The 24,686-nt window shown below is 43.9% G+C and overlaps 1 protein-coding gene across 1 annotated transcript in view; it reads left to right on the top strand.

Moving 5' to 3' along the window:
• The window catches only part of LOC115109271 (A disintegrin and metalloproteinase with thrombospondin motifs 20-like), a 159,495-nt gene that overhangs the window by 38,809 nt on the left and 96,000 nt on the right, over window positions 1–24,686 (top strand). The window contains exons 5-9 of the mRNA XM_029633998.2: window positions 154–237; window positions 622–746; window positions 861–901; window positions 1,306–1,411; window positions 17,773–17,919. Of these exons, the coding sequence (XP_029489858.2) occupies window positions 154–237; window positions 622–746; window positions 861–901; window positions 1,306–1,411; window positions 17,773–17,919 (503 nt within the window). The remainder of the gene's footprint in view (window positions 1–153; window positions 238–621; window positions 747–860; window positions 902–1,305; window positions 1,412–17,772; window positions 17,920–24,686) is intronic.

The following is a 24,686-nucleotide window of genomic DNA, read 5'->3' on the forward strand; positions in this document are numbered from 1 at the left end:
GGAACAGTATAGATCACTTTCATTTCCGGTTCGGATTCTGTTTCCTCGAATAATTGTGTTATTTTCTGGTTTTCAGTTCTGCTCCCTGAACCGGTTCCAACCCCTGATTAGTAGAGGTTTGCATTTCTTGTCTGTGTGTTCATCTTGTTACAGGTTGCTGCGGTCTACAGGGACCCTAGTGTAGGAAACCTCATCAACATCATGATTGTCAAGCTGGTTGTCATCCACAATGAACAGGTAAGAACAGACACTGGGGCTGCAGTGAGTGAGTACTCTGAGACAGCTGGCGTCAGCCACACGTGTACCTTGTCTCTCTCTGTAGCCCTTCAGAAGGACACTGCACTCCTTGTCAGAGGAAAGCCTCAAGTGAAATCTCCTCAGAGAAAAATATATTACTGTTATGTGCTACTACCACAACTGTGATTTGACTAGTCTAGGACTGAGGGCATACAGCACATGGGCTTGTAATGGTAGATAGCTAAATATTTTCAATTGTGACAGATACATGGTTAATATTATTATTATTTTTTAATTAACATCTGGTTAAAAAAAATTTAAACATCTTTTAGCTAGGAAGACGTGTTCAAATCCTCACCACTGTCTCTATGTCATGTCTCACAGGATGGACCCTCAATAAATTTCAATGCTGCTACTACCCTCCACAACTTCTGTGTCTGGCAACAGACTCAAAATGTCCAGGATGACAGTCACCCTTCCCACCATGACACTGCACTCCTGATCACCAGGTACAGTATTTACTTATCCATCTACATTATCTTACTACCCTAACACACATTCAACTGCTTTTATACAGATGATGAATAATGGTATGTGTTGTTTGTGCTTGTGTCTTCTCACAGGGAAGACATCTGCCGAGCTAAAGACAAGTGTGATACATTGGGTAAACAAACAGCTTCACTTTAAGATAAACACTTCTGTTTGAATGTTTCACAATCAGCTAGTATCTAAATGATAAATCATTTGGTTGGTGATTGTATTTTTTCAATGTATTATACACACGTGTGAATTGTAAATGTGTGTTTATTTTCACATTTCCCAACTCTCCCTGAGACACCCTCGGAGACTGAGATCTAATGTACAGTAATGAGTTTCTAACAGAAGCTGACAGCTAATATACTGTAGTGACCGATCAGAATGGTGTAGTGTTTAGTAGGAGAGGGTGATGGAGGGCAGTACTAATCTCTCTTACGGAACAGACGTTTGATGGCTTTACTCGCCTTTAGTGGTGGAGCGGTGGAAGGATTTTTTCCCTCTGTCCGTTCAAGCAGCTGTGTGACCTTCCAGGGCTGGCGGAGCTGGGGACCATGTGTGACCCTTACCGGAGCTGCTCCATCAGCGAAGAGAACGGACTCAGCGCCTCCTTCACCATCGCTCACGAGCTGGGCCATGTGTAAGTACCTTCTACACTCCCCTCTCCCCTGCATCCCTGGCCCCCTCCTGGTCCTACCTTACAGGCCCCCTGGGGCCTTCCCCGGTCCCGCACAACAAAAGCCCTCTTATCCTCGTTTCAAACGCAGGTGCAAAGCATAATAAAGGAAAAAAGGGATTTAATAACATGCCAACCTTAATACCCTAGTGTAGCGGCCTGAGTTAACCCTGTAGGTGTTACAGCTTTGAAGAGGAAGCCAGGCAGCCAGGAGAATCTGTATGAGACTAAGCTGAAAGTCACCACTGCCTGGGCTTTAGATGTGGTGGACCAGGGGCCTCTGCATGCGGCGCCCATTGTTTTCAACTTGACTTCGAGATGGAGGGAAGTCATATCAAATGTTTGTCATTTAGTGAGGACGGAGCACAATTCATTGTCAAAAGCTGAATAATGTGAGTTTTCCAGAGCTGACTTATCCCCCAGCCTGTTCCAAACATTACCCCTAAAAACCGGAGCTCATCACAATGCGGCCATACTATACTGCATAATATTGCACTGTTATGATAACAGCTCTCCCTGCCTGGGCCTGTTTTCACAACACACAGATGTCACCACGTGTGTGAGCGGAAAGAGAATCCATATGAATGACTGCTCTGTCGCCAGATGACCAAGTCACAACATACAGTATGACCCAAGCTTTCATAAGCCTCCATATATTCTAAACAATCACCATGACATAACCGGGTATACATTATGTATCTCTCTCTCTCTCTCTTTTCTCTCCCTGATGGTGAAAGTGGCAGCTTTATGTTCCTCCTGCTCTGGACAGTTGTTGTTTGTTAGTAAATGGAGCCAGTGTGAGGCATTGGGTTATGAAAGGCAATTATTCTCCTTCCCCCTCAGTCAGGCCCAGTGCCGCTCCTCACACATTCCTCCAGAGAGGCTGGCTCTTTGGGCCTAGCTAGCGGAAACCAGCTATCTTGTGTGAATCTGTTTATGCTGAAGTTCAAACAGCTGGACTGGCAGTTGGCTTTCCCTCTTGATGCGTTTAATTGCTGGGCTGCGTTCACAAGCCCTTCTCCTGTGTGTGTGTGTGTGCGTGATGGTTCCCAGCGCTCTACTCTCTGTGACAGGGCTGTGATGTTGGTAAGATCTTTCTCTCTCTGTCAGAGTGATGACAAAGCCTGTTGCTACAGTCCCTGAGGTCTTATTTACATTCTCCCCCAAGTCATACAGATCCCAATCAGGTCCTTTTCTTCACTGTGAAGATACACCCTTATTTATGGGGTGTAAAAACATGATTTGGAGGGATGGATATGATGGTGTCATCTGTTTTGGATGCAGCTTGTTTTGTTTCAACTCAATGAGAGGAGTTTGACTGTAGAGACAGTAAACTGAACGTTACAACTTGGGAAGATAATGATGCATTTAAGACACCAACTTAGCAACTTAGCAATTCTCCCTCCTGAGATCCCATTTCCCTGACTGAACACAGACGGTATATATCCCTCTCAGACAAATAGAGAGCTAGCTCGCTACAAACCCCACTCTACAGTAATTTATAACTTCCTCAATGCAATAGGAAAAAAAGAAAACACTACCCCCTGCAACCCCCGCCGGCCCCTGCAGTAAACACCACGCAGCTGTGTGTGTGTGTGCAGATTTATGCCGACCTCATCCCTCCACTAACACAGAATACACAGCCAGTTGAGGACAGACAGGACATCCACTCAGTTCAGCACAGTCCAGCAGCTACGGCTGTTTGCGGTGACCGTATTACCGCCACACCGGCAGTCATGAGTCATGACTGCAGTAAAATTTCACTTGACTGAGTAACGGTAATCTCCTCTTATGCACACACTCTGGACATGTGTTAGTAGTTCCCAACTCGCTAACAATCATCAGGTTGCTAATTGCCTGGTACTCAGGGCTCTATTGTCCCTCTAACCACTCTGATGTCAATGCAACTGAATTTGAAAATCACATCAAACACTTATCAAGACAGTATGTGCTTTTAAAACTCACCTCACTGTGATTGATCAATTTTGAAAAAAGAAGTTCAACAGCAGGTTGAAACTGAGTGTAGGACATGGTCATTGTGGATGTTGTTTCAAAGCCTAACATGCTGACCAGACCCCAAGTTGATTTTTTCCACCCAAACCAGACAAGATCAAGACACGCAGGTTGAAATATCACAACAAACTCTGAAACAATTATATTAATTTGGGGACAGGTTGAAAAGCTTTAAACAGTTATGGCAATTTAGCTAGATTTGTGCTGGGATATAAACATTGGGTTGTTATTTTACCTGAAACGCAGAAGGTCCTCTACTCCGCCAACTAATCCACAGATAAAACGGTAAACCGAATTTGTTTCTAGTAATCTCTCCTCCTTCCTTCAGGCTTCTTCTTATTTTGGACTTCATATGGCGGTTGGCAACCAACTTTAGGTACATTACCACAACTGACTAGAGTCTGAATCTCAGTTCATCTTTCAATTACCCATGTGGGTATATGCTCCTAAAATCCAATGAGGAGATGGCAAGTGGGTATATGCTCCTAAGAACCAATGAGGAGATCGGAGAGTCAGGACTTGCAGTGTGTTGAGCATCACAAATAGAAACAATTTATATTTTAGCACCTGGCCACTTGATTGCAATGATTGAATAACAATGATTGATAGCAATGATTGAATAACATATGTGTACATTGATTTTGCAATGCTCACACACACAATGTGAGCATTGAGGTCAGCATTAGGTGATGGTTAATTTAAAACACACACAGGCATATTACAGCTTATGGATATGCATAGGTTTATCAGCCCAAGCCCCAAAAAATAGCTGAATTAAAATGATGATTGCGCCTTATACAGTACATAGCCGATCGAATATAATGCATGTCAGAAAAACATTTAAAAAATGATTTAAGATGTCTTTGGTACATACTTTAATTGGTCTAACCTATACTCCAAAATTAAACAAATTCAAGTAATCGCCTTTGAGTGTGGACTGTATTATTATGCATTCTGGATGGACTGGTTAGCTTATGCTTCGCTCCAAAATCTATATCCATGAGTCTGGGACAGAACGTATAGCCCTAGGCGATGCTGTTGGTTCATTGATTGTGCATGGGCGGCTTACCGGTAGACTATAATTAAAGTTTTTTTTTTTTTTTTGAGCCTAGTAATAGGGATTTTTTAAATGAATTATTAATTGGGTGGCACATTACCTTTAGCTATACAGAATATATTCACCACCATGTGTTTCCATCTCCTCCTCCTCTCTCTCCTGTATCCCTTTCTTCAGCGTGCAGAGGGTCTGTCAACAGTTTAGTGAAATATGTTTAGTTGCGAAAACTATCGATGTTCCCGAACAGATTTCACTTGGTATCCCAAATGAAGCACTGGGTAGCTACAGGAACAGGATTGAAGAGCCCATACAGAGTTGGGGTGGAATATCACCTGTTACGCAGCGAGAGCAAGCTCCTCAAACAGTGGTTAATACGTGGAGTGAAATAAGTGTTTGTGTATTTATTTCTCAGCTGCTTATATTAAGCACAGCTTAGCAAAAAAATGAAGTAGCGTACCAGGCAGTACGGTACCGGCAGGAAGACAAGAATAAATTGAGAAAAGTCTGATGGGTGAAAATATGATCACTTGATGAGAGAACAGCTGTGCAGCCTGAGGCAAAGAACAGAGTGCAAGCTTTCTTTTGCAACTTTCTCAAAACATCAATAGTCTATAGTCGCATCATGCAGCCCATAAATGTTATACTTTTTTGACATTCTAAGGTTTATATCATTCACAACTAACATTACCAAATAACTCAAAATCTAGTGTATAGGACCGGTTTCAAATGATCACATTAATGCTCAACATAGCCACTTCATATGCGCACTCGATCCGGAATGGGCAAAAAATCCTTTCTACTTTATTCAGCTAAGTTACATTATTTTCTTCTTACTATAAAAGTATATCATATATACTAATGGCACATGACTTATAAGCATATCTTGTCAGATAAATGAACAAGCCTCCAGCCCAGAGCCGGTCCTGACCACCCTGGAGCCCTATGCAAAATTCTACTAAGGGGCCCTCCTACCTGACCCGTGAGCCATGTAAACCATTTGCCATTGCCACACAGTCACACCTGACTCCCCAGTGCTTCCACTACAATCCTCCCTCCTTTAAAACAGTTTGCTCAATCTGTCGGTTTTTCAGCAGCACTCCATATTTGGTTTTCACCTGGTTGAGTATTTCAAATATCTCATCCATGGATGTCACAGCAGAGTCGACCACAATGTCTAAGTAGTTGACGTCACGTTTTTCAATGCATCAGTCACTGGTTCATCAGGAGCCTCATAGCTGAAATGCCTCTTGCTGTTTTTCAGTCTCTTCTCTTTCAGAACAGCCTCCACATGAATGTATTCACAAATGCTTTTGGCTGTTGTCTGGGCCTCAGAGACTCCATAACGGGGTCAAATCTTGCCAGTAATTCAACCTCTTTTAGGAAGTTTCTGTTATCTGGTTGGAAAAATGTGTCTGATGAATCCCTGAATGCTAGGTTTCTTTCAGTCAGAGACTGGGTGATACTTATTAAAAGTGTAAGGACATCCCACCATCTCTTTCTTTCAGCCAGAGACTGGGTGATACTTATTAAACGTGTAAGGACATCCCACCATCTCTTTCTTTCAGCCAGAGACTGGGTGATACTTATTAAAAGTGTAAGGACATCCCACCATCTCTTTCTTTCAGTCAGAGACTGGGTGATACTTATTAAAAGTGTAAGGACATCCCACCATCTCTTTCTTTCAGCCAGAGACTGGGTGATACTTATTAAAAGTGTAAGGACATCCCACCATCTCTTTCTTTCAGCCAGAGACTGGGTGATACTTATTAAAAGTGTAAGGACATCCCACCATCTCTTTCTTTCAGCCAGAGACTGGGTGATACTTATTAAAAGTGTAAGGACATCCCGCCATCTCTTTCTGTCAGCCAGAGACTGGGTGATACTTATTAAAAGTGTAAGGACATCCCACCATCTCTTTCTTTCAGCCAGAGACTGGGTGATACTCATTAAACGTGTAAGGACATCCTGCCATCTCTTTCTTTCAGCCAGAGACTGGGTGATACTTATTAAACGTGTAAGGACATCCCACCATCTCTTTCTTTCAGTCAGAGACTGGGTGATACTCATTAAACGTGTAAGGACATCCCACCATCTCTTTCTTTCAGCCAGAGACTGGGTGATACTTATTAAAAGTGTAAGGACATCCCACCATCTCTTTCTTTCAGCCAGAGACTGGGTGATACTTATTAAACGTGTAAGGACATCCCACCATCTCTTTCTTTCAGCCAGAGACTGGGTGATACTCATTAAACGTGTAAGGACATCCCACCATCTCTTTCTTTCAGCCAGAGACTGGGTGATACTTATTAAACATGTAAGGACATCCCGCCATCTCTTTCTTTCAGCCAGAGACTGGGTGATACTTATTAAACGTGTAAGGACATCCCACCATCTCTTTTTGTCAGCTAGAGACTGGGTGATACTTATTAAACATGTAAGGACATCCCGCCATCTCTTTCTTTCAGACTCCAAAATTGTCAGTTGTATCTGGTCAAGAGTCTATCCCCACTTAGGCGCAGATCAAGTTCTCTCCACTTAATCATATTGTTTGTGTTCAGGACGACCCTCATGGTGTTTCAGAATGCCGTTGATATTTGACCAGTCATTCACACCTTCCTTTATTGTTTTGTAGTCTTTTGTAGAAATGAGCTTACAGCGAAAACAATACACAGCATTGTTTTTGATTGAATATGAAAGCCAGCTCCTGGTAATCTTTTCCCAATTTGACAGCTGTCTCTGTAATAAGCCTGAATGGAAACCTCTTCTAGACTTGTCCTGGAAAAATCCAGTCCTGGTTTGAATGGACTCAGTCCACATAGTGATCCAAGATGGCGTAGCAGTGCAGACGTAGTTTGTTGTCCTCTCGTTTACTTTTTGTATTTTTGTCTTTTTTGTATATATTCCAATTTATTTTTCAATCTCTTTTTCCATTTTTAAATTAAATATACATTCCGGTAACTCGCCTCACTCAATGTGACACGGTGTCACGTCCTGACCATAGAGAGCCCTTATTTTCTATGGTAGAGTAGGTCAGGGCGTGACTGGGGGGTTTTCTAGTTATTATTTTCTATGTGGGGTTCTATTTTAGTTTTTCTGTGTTGGTGTTTGGTATGATTCCCAATTAGAGGCAGCTAGCTGGCTGTCGTTGTCTCTAATTGGGGATCATATTTAAGTAGCATTTTTTCGACCTGTGTTTTATGGGATATTGTTTGAGTTAGTGTATGTTACACCTCTTGATTACGGTTCTTTCTTTGTTGTTTTGTGCGTTTCTAATAAATAATATGTGGAAACCATATCGCGCTGCAGCTTAGTCCGCTAATTATTCCAGCGTACGTGACACGCGGATCCGCTATTTTTTTAGACCCTATAGCCAAAACTTTCATCAGAAGGTAGCTAGCTAATTAGCTAAGTTACTAGCCATTTAGTCATTGTTAGCCACTGCTAGCGGCCTTTACCCTCTGCTCAGGCACCAGACGTTTTTATAGCCAAGATAATACCTGCCAGCATCGGACTGTTTTTTCTCCACTACAACACCAGATTCCTGCCGTAAAGCCCTGGACCATTGATCATCACAGCTGAGTGACCCAGCCCCAAAGCTAGCCCTGAGCCAGGCGGCTAGCAAACGAAATTCCCACAACTACAATACCTCTTTCGCCATCTGGCCCGGTCCCTTCGTCGACACGGCGCACCACCGTACCACCACGACTGGTCCGCAGACGTAATTCCATCAGCTGTGCCTTCAACCGGCCTTTGCCGGACGATGGAGCAGATGCTTCTCCTTACCCCGGACTGCTAACTTTAAACACTGTGTCTCCAGCGTGCTAGGGTACTAACGACTACCTAGCGGTTTCCCTGTTTCATCTATTGCTGTACACTGGACCCTATGATCACTTGGCTACATAGCTGATGCCTGCTGGACTGTTCATTTATCACGGTACTCCGCTTTGTTATCCTTTGTTTATCTGTCGGCCCTAGCCCCTGTGTGTAGTTAACCGACCTTCCATGCCCATTCATCGCCATTTTACCTGTTGTTATTGACTTAGCTGATTAGCTGTTGTTGACTTAGCTAGCTCTCCCAATCAACATCTGTGATTGCTTTATGCCTCTCTCAAATATCAATAGGCCTTGTATATTGTTGTTTAGGATAATTATCATGGTTTTAGTTTACTGCGGAGCCCCTAGTCCCACTGTACATGCCTTAGATACATCCTTTGTCCCACCTCCCACACATGCGGTGACCTCACCCAGTATAACCAGCATGTCCAGAGATGCAACCTCTCTTATCATCACTCAGTACCTGGGCTTACCTCCACTGTACCCGCACCCCTGTCTGCACATTATGCCCTGAATCTATTCTACCACGCCCAGAAATCTGCTCTTTTTATTCTCTTTCCCCAACGCACTGGACGACCAGTTTTGCTAGCCATTAGCCGTACCCTCATCCTCCTCCTCCTCTGTTCCTCGGGTGATGTGGAGGTTAACCCAGGCCCTGCGTCTCCCCAGGCACTCTCATTTGTTGACTTCTGTAATCGAAAAAGCCTTGGTTTCATGTGTGTTAACATCAGAAGCCTCCTCCCTAAGTTTTTTTACTCACTGCTTTTAGCACACTCCGCCAATTCCGATGTCCTTGCCGTGTCTGAATCCTGGCTTAGGAAGGCCACCAAAAATTTTGAGATTTCCATACCCAACTACAACATTGTCCATCAAGATAGAACTGCCAAAAGGGGAGGAGTTGCAATCTACTGCAGTGATAGCTTGCAAAGTTCTGTCATACTTTCCAGGTCTATGCCCAAACAGTTCGAGCTTCTAATTTTAAAAATTAATCTCTCCAGAAATAAGTCTCTCACTGTTGCTGCCTGCTATAGACCCCCCTCAACTCCCAGCTGTGCCCTGGACACCATATGTGAATTGATTGCCCCCCATCTATCTTCAGAGTTCGCACTGTTAGGTGACCTAAACTGGGATATGCTTAACACCCCAGCAGTCCTACAATCTAAGATAGATGCCCTCAATCTCACACAAATTATCAAGGAAACCACCAGGTACAACCCTAAATCCATAAACATGGGCACCCTCATAGATATTATCCTGACCAACTTGCCCTCCAAATACACCTCTGCTGTTTTCAATCAGGATCTCAGCGATCACTGCCTCATTGCATGCATCCGCTATGGGGTCCGCGGTCAAACGACCACCCCTCATCACTGTCAAACGCTCCCTAAAACACTTCTGCGAGCACGCCTTTCTAATCGACCTGGCACAGGTATCCTAGAAGGATATTGACCTCATCCCGTCAGTCGAGGATGCCTGGTCGTTCTTTAAAAGTAATTTCCTCACCATCTTAAATTAGCATGCCCCTTTCAAAAAATGTAGAACCAAGAACAGATATAGCCCTTGGTTCACACCAGACCTGACTGCCCTTGACCAGCACAAAAACATCTAGTGGCGGACTGCAATAGCATTGAATAGTCCCCGCGATATGCAACTGTTCAGGGAAGTCAGGAACCAATACACACAGTCAGTCAGGAAAGCAAAGGCACATTTTTTCAAACAGACATTTGTATCCTGTAGCTCTAACTCCAAAAGGTTGTGGGACACTTTAAAGTCCATGGAGAACAAGAGCACCTCCTCCCATCTGCCCACTGCACTGAGGCTAGGCGACATGGTCACCACCGATAAATCCATGAAAATCGAAGATTTCAATAAGCATTTCTCTACGGCTGGCCATGCATTCCTCCTGGCTACCCCAACCCCGGCCAACAGCTCCGCACCCCTCGCAGCTACTTGTCTGAGCCTCCCCAGCTTCTCCTTCACCCAAATCCAGAATGCAGATGTTCTGAAAGAGCTGCAAAACTTGGACCCGTACAAATCAGCTGGGCTAGACAATCTGGACCCTCTCTTTCTAAAATTATCTGCCGCCATTGTTGCAACCCCTGTTACCAGTCTGTTCAACCTTTCTTTCATTTCGTCCGAGATCCCTAAAGATTAGAAAGCCGCCGCGGTCATCCCCCTCTTCAAAGGGGGTGACACTCTAAACCCACTATATCCATCCTGCCCTGCCTTTCTAATGTCTTTGAAAGCCAAGTTAATAAACAGATCACTGACCATTTCGAATCCCACCGTACCTTCTCCGCTGTGCAATCCGGTTTCCGAGCTGGTCACGGGTGCACCTCTGCCACGCTCAAGGTACTAAACGATATCATAACCGCCATCGATAAAAGACAGCACTGTGCAGCCGTCTTCATCGACCTGGGCAAGGCTTTCGACTCTGTCAATCACCGCATTCTTATCGGCAGACTCAATAGCCCTGGTTTCTCAAATGACTGCCTCGCCTGGTTCACCAACTACTTCTCAGATAGAGTTCAGTGTGTCAAATCAGAGGGCCTGTTGTCTGGACCTCTGGCAGTCTCTATGGGGGTGCCACAGGGTTCAATTCTCAGGCCGACTCTTTTCTCTGTATATATCAATGATGTTGCTCTTGCTGCGGGCGATTCCCTGATCCACCTCTACGCAGACGACACCATTCTGTGTACATCTGGCCCTTCTTTGGACACTGTGTTAACTAACCTCCAAACGACCTTCAATGCCATACAACATTCCTTCCGTGGCCTCCAACTGATCTTAAACGCAAGCAAAAACAAGTGCATGCTTTTCAACCGTTCGCTGCTTGCACCCGCCCTCCCGACTAGCATCACTACTCTGGACGGTTCTGACCTAGAATACGTGGACAACTACAAATACCTAGGTGTCTGGCTAGACTGTAAACTCTCCTTCCAGACTCATATCAAATATCTCCAATCCAAAATCAAATCTAGAATCGGCTTTCTATTTCGCAACAAAGACTCCTTCACTCACGCCACCAAACTTACCCTAGTAAAACTGACTATCCTACTGATCCTCGACTTCGGCAATGTCATCTACAAAATGGCTTTCAACACTCTACTCAGCAAACTGGATGCATCTATCACAGTGCCATCCGTTTTGTTACCAAAGAGCCTTATACCACCAACCACTGTGATCTGTATGCTCTATTCGGCTGGCCCTCGCTACATATTCGTCGCCAGACCCACTAGCTACAGGTCATCTACAAGTCTATGCTAGGTAAAGCTCCGCCTTATCTCAGCTCACTGGTCACGATAACAACACCCACCCGCAGCACTCGCTCCGGCAGGTATATCTCACTGGTCATCCCCAAAGCCAACACCTACTTTGACCGCCTTTCCTTCCAGTTCTCTGCTGCTGGAACGAATTGCAAAAATCGCTGAAGCTGGAGACTTACATTTCTTTAAACATCAGCTATTTGAGCAGTTAACTGATCGCTGCAGCTGTACATAGTCCATCTGTAAATAGCCCACCCAATCTTCCTACCTCATCCCCATATTGTTTTTATTTACTTTGCTGCTCTTTTGCACACCAATATCACCACTTACACACCATCATCTGCGCAACATCATCTGCTCATCTATCACTCCAGTGTTAATCTGCTAAATTTGAATTACTTTGCTACTATGGCCGATTTATTGCCATACCTCTTCATGCCATTTGCACACACTGTATATAGACCTTCTTTTTTTGTGTTATTGACTGTTTATTCCATGTAACTCTGTTGTTTGTCGCACTGCGTTGCTTTATCTTCGCCCGGTCGCAGTTGTACACGAGAACTTGTCCTCAACTAGCTTAACTGGTTAAATAAAGGTGAAATAAATAAATACAAATAAGGTCTGTTAAGACTGGGGGCCAATCTTTTGGTAGAGAAGCAACTGTTCTATAAAGGTCTGAGCTAGAGGTCGACCGATTATGATTTTTCAACGCCGATACCGATTATTGGAGGACAAATAGCCGATACCGCTTAATTGGACAATTTTTATTTATTTTTATTTATTTATAATAATCACAATTACAACAATATTGAATGAACACTTTTATTTTAACTTAATACTGTATAATACTTCAATAAAATCAATTTAGCCTCAAATAAATAATGGAACATGTTTAATTTGGTTTAAATAATGCAAAAACAACGTTTTGGAGAAGAAAGTAAAAGTGCAATATGTGCCATGTAAAAAAAGCTAACGTTTAAGTTCCTTGCTCAGAACATGAGAATAGAAGTTTTAGGTTGTAGTTATTATAGGACTATTTCTCTCTATACCATTTGTATTTCATATACCTTTGACTATTGGATGTCAGTGTCAGTGTCAGTATTGCCAGTGTAATAGTATAGCTTCCGTCCTTCTCCTCGCCCCTACCTGGGCTCGAACCAGGAACACATCGACAACAGCCACCCTCAAAGCATCGTTACCCATCGCTCCACAAAAGCCAAGGGGAACAACTCCTCCAAGGTCTCAGAGCAAGTTACGTCACTGATTGAAACGCTATTAGCGCACACCCTGCTAACTAGCTAGCCATTTCACATCGGTTACACCAGCCTAATCTCGGGAGTTGATAGGCTTGAAGTCATAAACAGCTCAATGCTTGAAGCACAGGGAAGAGCTGCTGGCAAACGCACGAAAGTGCTGTTTGAATGAATGCTTACGAGCCTGCTGCTGCCCACCACCGCTCAGTCAGACTGCTCTATCAAATATCAAATCATAGACTTTATAACATAATAACACACAGAAATACGAGCCTTATGTCATTAATATGGTCAAATCCAGAAATTATAATTTAGAAAACAAAACATTTATTCTTTCAGTGAAATACGGAACCATTCCATATTTTATCTAACGGGTGGCATCCATAAGTCTAAATATTCTTGTTACATTGCACAACCTTCAATGTTATGTCATAATTACGTAAAATTCTGGCAAATTAGTTTTCAACGAGCCAGGCAGCCCAAACTGTTGCATATACCCCGACTCTGCGTGCAATTAACGCAAGAGTAGTGCCACAATTTCCCTAGTTTAATATTGCCTGCTTTCCTGGATTTCGTTTAACTAAATATGCAGGTTTAAAAAAATACACCTCTGTGTATTGATTTTAAGAAACGCATTGATGTTTATGATTAGGTACATTCGTGAAACGATTGTGCTTTTTTCGCAAATGCGCTTTTGTTAAGTGATCCCCCGTTTGGCGAAGTTGGTCTTCACACAGTTCACAACGAGCCAGAAGGTCCAAACTGCTGCATATAGCCTGACTCTGTTGCACAGAACGCAAGAGCTGTGACACAATTTCCCTAGTTCAAAGAAATTCATGTTAGCAGGCAATATTAACTAAATATGCAGTTTAAAAATATATACTTGTGTATTGATTTTAAGAAAGGCGTTGATGTTTATGGTTAGGTACACATTGGTGCAACGACTGTGCTTTTTTCTCGAATGCGCTTGTTAAATAACAGTTTGGTGAAGTAGGCTGTGATTCAATGATAAATTAACACGCACCGCATCGATTATATGCAACGCAGGAGAAGCTAAATAAACTAGTAATATCATCAACCATGTGTAGTTAACTAGTGATTATGTTAAGATTGTTTTTATAAGATACGTTTAATGATAGCTAGCACCTTACCTTGGCTCCTTGCTGCACCCACATAACAGGTAGTCAGCCTGCCACGCAGTCTCCTCGTGGAGTGCAATGTAATCGGCCGTGATCGGTGTCCAATAACGCCGATTACCGATTGTTATGAAAACTTGAAATCGGCCCTAATTAATCGGCCATTCCGATTAATCGGTCGACCTCTAGTCTGAGCTGCTTGTATCTGATGCTGGCTGTACACCACCTGACTCTGTGTTAGTATTTTCTGTAGCCAGCTGTACTGGGTCTATGTTAGTACTTGCTGAAGCTGCCAGTACTGCGTCTGTTAGTACTGGCTGAGGCTGGATGTGGATCAATTGAGTCTGTGCTTGTACTGGCTGATGATCCAGAATCTCCTCCACTGACAAACTGTAATTTTATCAGCTGCATCAGGCCCATTCAAACTGGCTCCCCCAGATTTCCTTTTATATATTTTCAAATATAAAATTCTATTTATACTATGGCTTGGCTGAATACTTGACGGTTATTATTTTCTGAGAGATCCGTATTCCAGGCTAATCAACATTTTAAATGCAATATATAAATCAATAGTCATTGTCAATCCATTTCTTTCCACCTTGCATTAATCCAGAGTTGTAACTAAATTGTGACAGAGACTAGATAATCATTGTCTTGTTTTAAAATGATGTGCGCCTATGAGGAGTGCCATCACGCCCATATATTGTCTGGACTGGTCCCCACAGAGTTTGCTGCTGGAAAGCACGAGTTTCACCAGTAGCACAAATAGAATGCAAAGGGGAAGTTTATTAGGGATTTTCATACACTGGGATTTTCATACACTCCATCTTCAGAGTGGCCTCCTCTCAACTCTTCGCCTCCTGCTCCCTCAGAGCAGCCTCCAGGCTCTGCTGTAGCGCTGCAGCTCTCTGCTGATCGAGGGTCACCTCCTCTCTCATCGCATCTACTGCCTCCTACTGGCGGGCTGCAGCCTGGGCCTCTTGCACGACCTTCTGTAGGGAGCTGTTCTCCTGCTGCTGGACAAGCTGCTCCTTCAGCGCTGTAAGGGTCTCCTGCTTCTCCTCCTTCTGCTTGGCTAAATCCTCCCTCATAGCAACCTTCTGCTCTTCCAGGCTCTGCTGGAGCTCTGCAGATCTCTGCTGATGGAGGGACACCTCACCTCAGTGCCTCCTTGGCCTCCCTCTCCTGGAGGACTGTGGCCTGCACCTCCTGTAGCAGTCCCTTCTGTAGGTAGTTGTCAGCCTCTGTCAGCTTCAGAAAAACCTACTGGGTTTGGGGCGAGAGACTGTTGCACCTGCCGCTATACTGGCCTGGGCGGCTGTCAGCTGGCTGAGTTCAGCTCGCATCAAATCAAATCAAATGTATTTGTCACATACACATGGTTAGCAGATGTTAATGTGAGTGTAGCGAAATGCTTGTGCTTCTAGTTCTGACAATGCAGTAATAACCAACAAGTAATCTAGCTAACAATTCCAAAACTACTACCTTATAGACACAAGTGTGAGGGGATAAAGAATATGTACATAAAGATATATGAATGAGTGATGGTACAGAGCGGCATAGGCAAGATACAGTAGATGGTATCGAGTATAGTATATATGAGATGAGTATGTGAACAAAGTGGCATAGTTAAAGTGGCTAGTGATACATGTATTACATAAAGATGCAGTAGATGATATAGAGTACAGTATATACGTATATATATGAGATGAATGATGTAGGGTATGTAAACATTATATTAGGTAGCATTGTTTAAAGTGGCTAGTGATATATTTTACATCATTTCCCATCAATTCCCATTATTAAAGTGGCTGTAGTTGAGTCAGTGTGTTGGCAGCAGCCACTCAATGTTAGTGGTGGCTGTTTAACAGTCTGATGGCCTTGAGATAGAAGCTGTTTTTCAGTCTCTCGAGAGCGTTCTGCTGACGCCGTTCTTCCCGCAGCTCCCGCTGCATAGCCTGCTGTGCTATGTTTGCCTCCACCATTTGTCTCACCAATGCTTCCATTGTGCTCTGTGTTTGTTTAGTTATTGAACTTGGTTTGGTTTGCCTGCTTTCTCCACTATATGTAGCAGGATCAAGGGTGTGGGGTTTCCACGTCACCAAGTTCAATAGCAAAACAGGCACCAGTAGCACAAATAGAATGCACATGGAAAGTTTATTAGGGATTTTCATACACTGGGGAAGAGGGGGAAATGCATCAATCACCCCACAGTCCACAAGCCATTCTCATTGTCCGTTCCGTTTCCCAGGAGTAGTCCTCACACTCAGGTCCTCACCCAATCCGGTCCGGTACACAAGGGGAGGTAGCTCTGGCTCTCGCAGCTCTGACTCCTCATACCTTGCTTGGTTCGCTCCTTCTCTACCCTGTTGTGCTGGCTGCTTCCTCCTTTATCCCCAAGCAATCCCTGGCTTAACGAATCCCAGTCTTGCCTCGTTGGGGCAGGAAGTCCATATAAAGCTTGGGGGTAAAGGAGGATACCTGCAAGATATCTCTCCTCAATTACACCCCCCTCACCTCTCCCTCATCTGCCACAACATGGTCACGCGCGACGCGGCTATCTTTTCCGAGCTGCAGTTTATAAACACCGTTGCCCGTTTATCAAACGTAATAAATAGTTGTATTTCACTCTCACTTTTGACAGGCACAAAGTCACAGAACACAGCCCTGGAAGTGGCTGGCAAGCAAGCAAGACACAGACAGACCAAGAGATGCACTGCCCAGTTAGGTTAGCAAGAAAGATAGACTAGAGAGAGATGAACTGCAAGCTAGCACATCAACTTAACGTTACTGTTATTTTCTGACATCAAACTTGGAGAGGAGAGAACACAAGTTTACCTGATTGCTGTTCCCGCAATTCACTCACATGGTGTTTTTTTCCTCTTTTCATGACCAGAAGGACAGTTCCGCTTCATCCTCTCATCCAAGTTGTAAACATTGACACCCGCTTTGACACGAGGGGGAGGCAGGGCCCTTGCGTAGTGAGCGTATAGGCCCGCCCAGCTCTGCTACAGCCTAATTGCATGGAGCATAGCCAGATAACATACAGTAGGCTAACTCATATTCTGTTCATTGGAAATACATTTTCTTCATATCATAATGTTTCTTTAGACCTGATTAAAATAAATAACGGATTTATTGTGATGGTGTGTATTAAATTTATTAGACTTTTTTATTAGACTTTTAAATGTAGATGTTCCAAAGGCCCCCATCAGCGACTTGTGTGTTTGGAAGCATGAAGATGCTAAACATGTTTATGTTAATTAATGTTATTGTTAATTACCATGAGACCGGTAGTCTTTTGCATGACAATAACTGTCTGACAAAATGTCATGAGCGCCACAGCCCTACATCAAAAAGATGAGCAACTTTATTAGTCTATTCACTATTTAGCTGCTAGAATTAATTGAGATGTAACGCATCATAGGCCCCCATCTCTACATCGTAGTGCCAGATCATGTTCAATGAAGACCATTGCTTAAAAAAAACAATGTTTAGTTGTCACATACAACGGAGAGGTGCAGTAAAATGTGGTGTTTTACAGGGTCAGCCTTGTAGTACGGCGCCCCTGGAGCAAGTTAGGGTTAATAAGTGCCTTGCTCAAGGACACATCAACAGATTTTTCCCCTTGTCAGCTCAGTTATTTGAACCAGCAACCTTTTGGTTACTGGCCCAATGCTCTAACCACTAAGCTTTCTGATCCATTGAGCAGCCATCACCCCTTTTTCCTAATCGCTCTCTGTGTGTGTGTTCTCCTCCTCGGCAGGTTCAACATGCCCCATGATGACAACCCCAAATGCAGGGAGGCAGGCATAAAGCACCAGTATCACGTCATGGCGCCCACCCTCAACTACGACACTAGTCCCTGGTCCTGGTCAAAGTGCAGCCGCAAGTACATCACTGAGTTTCTGGAGTAGGTACCTCGTCCCTTTTTCTGTAATGTAAGAATACTCTTCCGGACACTGTCATTGGTCCTAATGTACACATTTTCACAAACATACAGATTGTTATACAAATAAATATATCGTGTTTTTTGGAGATACATTAATCACTGTAATAAAACATTCTAATATCTTCCTTTTTATAGAAAATGCAAGACAAATAAATAACACAAGCAAAAAGTGTTTGTATTCTTGGGACATAATCTGGTAAGCAAACTCTGCTACCTTCTCCAAAAGGGAGAATGTAGAGCAGGCCAGTGTAAACTGTCTCCACTGTGTTTTTCCCTGGTGTGAGACAGTATTTCCTGTTTGAAGCAGGGGTCTTCCTAGAGTGACCTGAGCGATTGATCCTCCCCTGCTCCTCTGTCTCTGCACTCAGGCAGAACCAGCTCTTGAGATGCTGGACAAACAGTCATTTAGTCAGTGGCGTGCTTTCTCCGCAAAAACGGTAACGCGGGGCAGCGGCTCATTCAGCGGGCTCCACAGCCAAGCGGTGGCCACCAACCTCTTCTGAAGGGCTTCAATTTAATATGGGAAATGTCAGTTATAATTAGATTTTCTCTGGACATGACCCTTTGATCTCTCCTCCCACTTTGTTGATTGTGAGCAGCCACAAAAGGCCTCCTTGTTGATGAGTTGCATCTTGAGAAGTAAGCGGTCTCTCCCGGGCGAATGCCTCCTATCGAGGCTGTAAGGTTACAGGCCTGTCCCGCTGCTGTACTACACAGTTTCCTACCAGCGGATGAATCCATCCATCCAGCTTTGAGTGGTTGGGTTGGAAAATTAGAAACACAAGAAAAATAATACTCCTATTCATTTTTTACTGCAGAACATTTCTGCTTATATGTCAGCTGTGTTAGAAAAGCTGAGTGTTCAGTTACTCGATGTGTGAGTGGAAGGTAAATGTCAATGGCTGTGAGCGAGACGTTCCATGCTGCATGAAGAGGATGGCTGATTTGTTTAACAGTGGGAATATTTATAAACAGTTCTGTGTGGCTGTGGACAGGAGCGTAGGGTTCAGTGTGAAGGAGTCTCAGAGGTGGGGAAGGCAGGCCGCTGAGAGCGAGGCCCACTGCTTTCAAAGTCTTCATGACTTAAACAAACGGCACCTCCACTGTCCACTTAGCTTACCTGGTCAATACATCACTGTTTTGATTACCAATTGTTCTTTCAAAGCACTCTAATTCACAACACTCTCCTGTCAACTTAAATATAGAGGGACCCACTAACTTTCAACCCCTCTCCTGGAGCCAACCTCCCTCGTTCTCATTTCTGTGTCTGTGTAATATGGTGTACTCCCATTGGCTGCACACCTGAGAGCTGAGTGAAAAATGTCTTTGGTGTTCTTGGTGTTTTTATGTGTAGGCCGTGATATAGACACTATTCATTCTCCTCCTGGCAGTCCTCCAACCGGTTTAAGCCATTAAACCTATATAAAGATCAAATGCAAATCTCTCTGTGTTGCCACCCACTAATTGATGTGTATACTTGTGTTGATACTACGTAATCATTAGTACCGGCAAAGCCTATAATTTTACATTCCGATGCCAGGTACCCACGTTGGGAATTATCCTAACCACACAAACATCAGATGTCTTGCTATCCTGAACAGTTCCATTTAAAAACGTTTTTCTTACGTTTTGGTAAAAAAATATATCTTTATGTCCTCAATTAATTCAAGATGCATTATCTGTGAAAATAAACTTTTTATAACTACTTCTTTTCTAGTTATTTGCTGTGTTAGAATGGTAATGGTTGCAATATATCTTCCTATACTGTTTGCATTTAGTTTATTACAACTGTGCAACAGGGATGTGCTGTATCATTCAATACCCTGCGTCGGTCATAAAATCTGATATATGAGCAACTTCATAGCAGCTACCATCTCACGGGAAACACAGTCTGCCTTTATGGAACTCATTATGGAGTAGCTTCTTGTGACAAACACTGAGAGATAACTATAAGTTATTTGCTAAATAAACTCACTTTAAAGAAGCCTCCCAATGGTTGCCAGGTGTAGAACCCCTGTTGGTGCCATAGGGGAGTCGCATCACCTGTCTCGGGCTCCTCTGTTTTGCCAAAAAAACTGCATGCCTAATAAAAAATTGCTGCTCTTTTCCCCCATATCCATCCTGTTTTTAATCATAGGCCCATAGGGTTTCTCATTAGACGATGACAACCTGGTGAAAGATGCTTCAATATGGGGCATCATCTCTTCTCCTCCTTCTGGACTCTGACAGACAAACGGACCACTATCTTATAGCTTCAATATGGGGCATCTCTCCCTCTCTCTTCTTCTCATTTCCCTGAAGAACTGACTGACCTCATCGTAGCTTTCATCATTTGTCTCTTCCCAATGTTAGACTAACTCATTCCACCAAGCACGTGTAGACTTTTTGGGATACAAAAAGGGTCACTCGGTGGGTCACTCGGTGTAACATTTTATGGGGAGTCAACGACCAATCATATTCACCTGAAAACTGAAATCACGCCCAACGGGCCAATAGATTCCGATGCGACCTCGGAAGCCCTGCTTTCCTGGCTATAATACCCGGGCTCTTCAGCTCGCCTGAAGGAAGAACATGTCATACAATTTAGCTTTTCAAGTGCACAAAGACTATGACATTTGGCTCTGACTTAGGTGTCAGTAGGGATAGAGAAATCGTCCCTGTGGATGTTGTGAGTTTTGGGACTTGGTATCGGTTTTTGTGTTTTCTAAAAGCTACCACTTTCTGCTCTGCTTGTGTAGCTAATGCTTCCTTCCTTGGGAAGGATTTGTGTTTGCTAAAAAAACACAACTTTCTGCTCCGCTTGTGTAGCCAGTGCTTCTTTGAGTAAGATGGCCAGTGGAATAAGTTCAAAAAGGAACATTCGACCCTGCCCTAGGGCATGTGGTTTCACAATGAAAGTTAAAGATACTCACCAGTGCTGTCCTGTTTTCCTGGGGTGGAAACCCGCTCAGGAGACTTTGGCTCGGACCACTAGTAGTGTTGGTCAGAGTTGATGGGGGTGTCATCCCAGCTGAGTGAGGCTCTTTCCGTTTTTTTCTGGCATTGTTCAGGGTTCGGATTGCAGGGTTGATATACTATCCCTGGTTGGCTCTGGAGGGTTTTCAGAGTGTGAATTGGATGGCATCATTCCGGGAAAGCCTAAATCCCAGGCTTTGGATTCGACATGTGAAGTGAACCATTGGTGGTAAATGCGCTTTTGATGGAGCTGTGTCGTAGGGCGGAAGATCACCTGGGGTGTATTGCCATCTTTAGCAGAGTTCCTCCAACTTTGGGGGAAGTTATTTACCTCCTGTCCCTGCAGCGGTGGGACAGGAGGTAAAATATTTAAAGAGTTCGCCAAAGAGCTAAAGGCGACCTGTGGTTCCCCTCATTCAGTCCGGTTATGGCGAGTTCATGAGTGTAGAGAGTATGGAGGAGGCGGGGCTCGTTTGCACACTGCTGATGGATGGAAAGTTGGCGAGTTAACTCAAGAGGCTAACAAGGGGGCTAATCCGAGCACGGTGCTTTTGAATTAACAGTGACGGTTCTTGGTTCATGTCCATAGATCTGAAGGATGCATGTATTCATGTGGCCACAAATCCTCCCCACAGAAAGCTTCTGAGGTTTCATTTCGAGGGTGTGTTCTATGAGTTTCTAGTCCTGCCTTTCGGGCTCTCCGTATCGCTCCACACCTTTTCTATGTTGGTGGAGGTGGCTTTGGCACTGATGCCGTGCCAGGGGATCAGAGTATTGGCCTATCTGGATGATTGGCTGGTCGTAACAAGAGAGTCGAGAGAACAGGTGGAGCTCCACACTGCCACGCTGGTTTCCCATATTCAGACTCTGGAGTTCATAGGGAATCACAAGAAAAGGTGTTTGATTCCACAGGATGATCACAACAGACTCATCCTTACTGAGAACACTAATTGTCATCTGTTCTTCTCAATGAGGGATGCATGCGCTCTGTTGGGAATGGATGCCTTGGCGTCTCAGTGGCCTCGTACCGTGGTCTATGCATTTCCTCCGGTGGACCTGATTCAGGCCATCATTGAGAGAGTCCGTCAGGAGTGTCTGTTGTTGATTCTGGTGGCTCCCCGTTGGCCCAGACAACCCTGGTTCACGGAGATCATCCGCCTGTTGGGCGAGGACCCGTGGAGGGTTCTGTATAGTCGGGATATATTGTCCTGGTCGCACAGGAGAGTTGGCACTCATGAACGTGATTACGACTATACAGTTGTTGCATGCAGGACCCATGCCAAATCTTTTCAGTCTCCTGAGGGGGAATAGGTTTTGTCGTGCCCTCTTCATGACTGGCTTGGTGTGTTTGGACCATGTTAGTCTGTTGGTGATGTGGACGCCAAGGAACTTGACGCTCTCAGCCTGTTCCACTGCAGCGCCGTCGATGAGAATGGGGGTGTGCTCGATCCTCCTTTTCCTGTAGTCCACAATCATCTCCTTTGTCTTGATCACGTGGAGGGAGATGTTATTGTTCTTGCACCACACGGTCAGGTCTCTTACCTCATCCCTATAGGCTGTCTCATTGTTGTTGGTGATTAGGCCTACTACTGTTGTGTCATCAGCAAACTTAATGATGGTGTTGGAGTCGTTGCCTGGCCGTGCAGTCAATCGGTGTACAGGGAGTACAAGAGGGGACTGAGCACGCACCTTGGGGGGCCCGTGTTGAGGATGGATGGTGGATGTGTTGTTACCTACCCTTACCAACTGGGGGCGGCCCGTCAGGAAGTCCAGGATCTAGTTGTAGAGGGAGGTGTTTAGTCCCATGGTCCTTAGCTTAGTGATGAGCTTTGAGGGCGCTATGGTGTTGGACACTGAGCAATAGTCAATGAATAGCATTCTCACACAGGTGTTCCTTTTGTCCATGTGTGAAAGGGCAGTGTGGAGTGCAATCGAGATTGCATCTTCTGTGGATCTGTTGGGGCAGTATGCAAATTGGAGTGGGTCTGGGGTTTCTGGGATAATGTTGTTGATGTGAGCCATGACCAGCCTTTCAAAGCATTTCATGGCTACAGACGTGAGTGCTACGGGTCAGTAGCCATTTAGGCAGGTTACCTTAGTGTTCTTGGGCACCGGGACTATGGTGGTCTGCTTGAAACATGTTGGAATTACAGATTCAGACAGGGAGAGGTTAGAAAAAATGTCAGTTAAAACACTTGCCAGTTGGTCAGTGCACACTTGGAGTGCACATCCTGGTAATCCGTCTGGCCCTGCGGCCTTGTGAATGTTGACCTGTTTAACCTCATAGTCCACCAATACCGTATGCGGGTTCGTGACTAGGGCTCAAGCTCATTAGCATAATGCACAATGCGAAAAAAATATTCCTAAAAATATTTAACCTCCACACATTAACAAGTAAAATAGCTCAAATGAAAGATAAACAAGTTGTTTATCTACCCAGCAAGTCAGATTTCTAAAATGTTTTACGGCGAAAACATAGCACATATTTATATTAGATCACCACCGAAATAAAAGGCAAGCGGCAGCCATTTTGTCCCAGAAAAAAATTAATTTAAAAGTAGGATTAAAAAATAAATAATTCACTAACCTTTTGAAAATCTTCATCAGATGACAGTAATATTACATGTTACACAGTACATTTAATTTTTTTTCAATAATATGCTATATAATATCCATAAATCTCGGTTGACGACATTTTAAAAAAAAACATGCTACTCAAATGTCAGGAGAAATGATGATAGCTCCGACAGATAACGTCAGATAACAAGCAATAAACATGACTAAATATACATGTTCTACATATATTTACAAAGATACACTTCTTCTTAATGCAACCGCTGTATTACATTTATTTTTAACGTTACAGACATCGTTCACTTGGCTATACTAGGAGTCGGCGCTCAGATATTAGCAGTACGTTTGGAGTCCACAGAAACCCAAAATAACCACATAAATATTCCCTTACCTTTGATGTTCTTCCATCAGAAGACGTAGAAGGAGTCATACTTACCCAATACATCGTTTGGTTTCACGTTGTGTGTCCCTGTATTAGCATATGCTAACAGCTTCAACTGGAATGCATCAAAAATGACTTCTGGTCCAGCACTCTGCGCATTAAAACTTCCAATTTACATATTATATGTCGATTAAACTGGTCAAACGATGTGCAAAATCGAGCTTTATGATGTTTTTAGCATGTAGAACAAAGGACAGCGCTAACAGACAAACCGGCTTCAAATGGTGCATGTTGGAAAAAGACGTACTCCAAATTGGCCGCGCGCAATAGAGTGCCCGGTTTTGAGAGGGACACGCGGAATTTCGCGAGCCAAAGGTGCAGGGCTCGTGCGATTCTCACAGTGAACGCGCCATTTGAAAGCAACATCGCGCTGAACTGATAGAGACTGTTCCTGGATGCGTAGCTGCCTGGGAAGGGTGTTGGCGATGACGTCAAAGTAGACCCAACTTTTCCATTGTTGACAGAGTGTTAGGGAGAATGGCTCTCCTGAGAGTTCTGCTTTACATACAGACATAATTTAAACGGTTTTAGAAACTTTAGAGTGTTTTCTATTTAATAATATTTTTTATATGCATATATTAGCAATTTTGGGTAAAAATATTTTCAGTTTACTATGGGTACGCACTTTCTCCAACAGGGGCAGTATAGAGCAGGAGTTCTAAGAGGTTAAAGGTCTTACTCAAATCAGCTGCGGAGAGCGTTATCACAAAATCGTCCGGAACAGCTGATGCTCTCATGTGTGTTCCAGTGTTACTTG

This window comes from Oncorhynchus nerka, linkage group LG25 (genome assembly GCF_034236695.1).
Source record: "Oncorhynchus nerka isolate Pitt River linkage group LG25, Oner_Uvic_2.0, whole genome shotgun sequence".
Taxonomy (NCBI): domain Eukaryota; kingdom Metazoa; phylum Chordata; class Actinopteri; order Salmoniformes; family Salmonidae; genus Oncorhynchus; species Oncorhynchus nerka.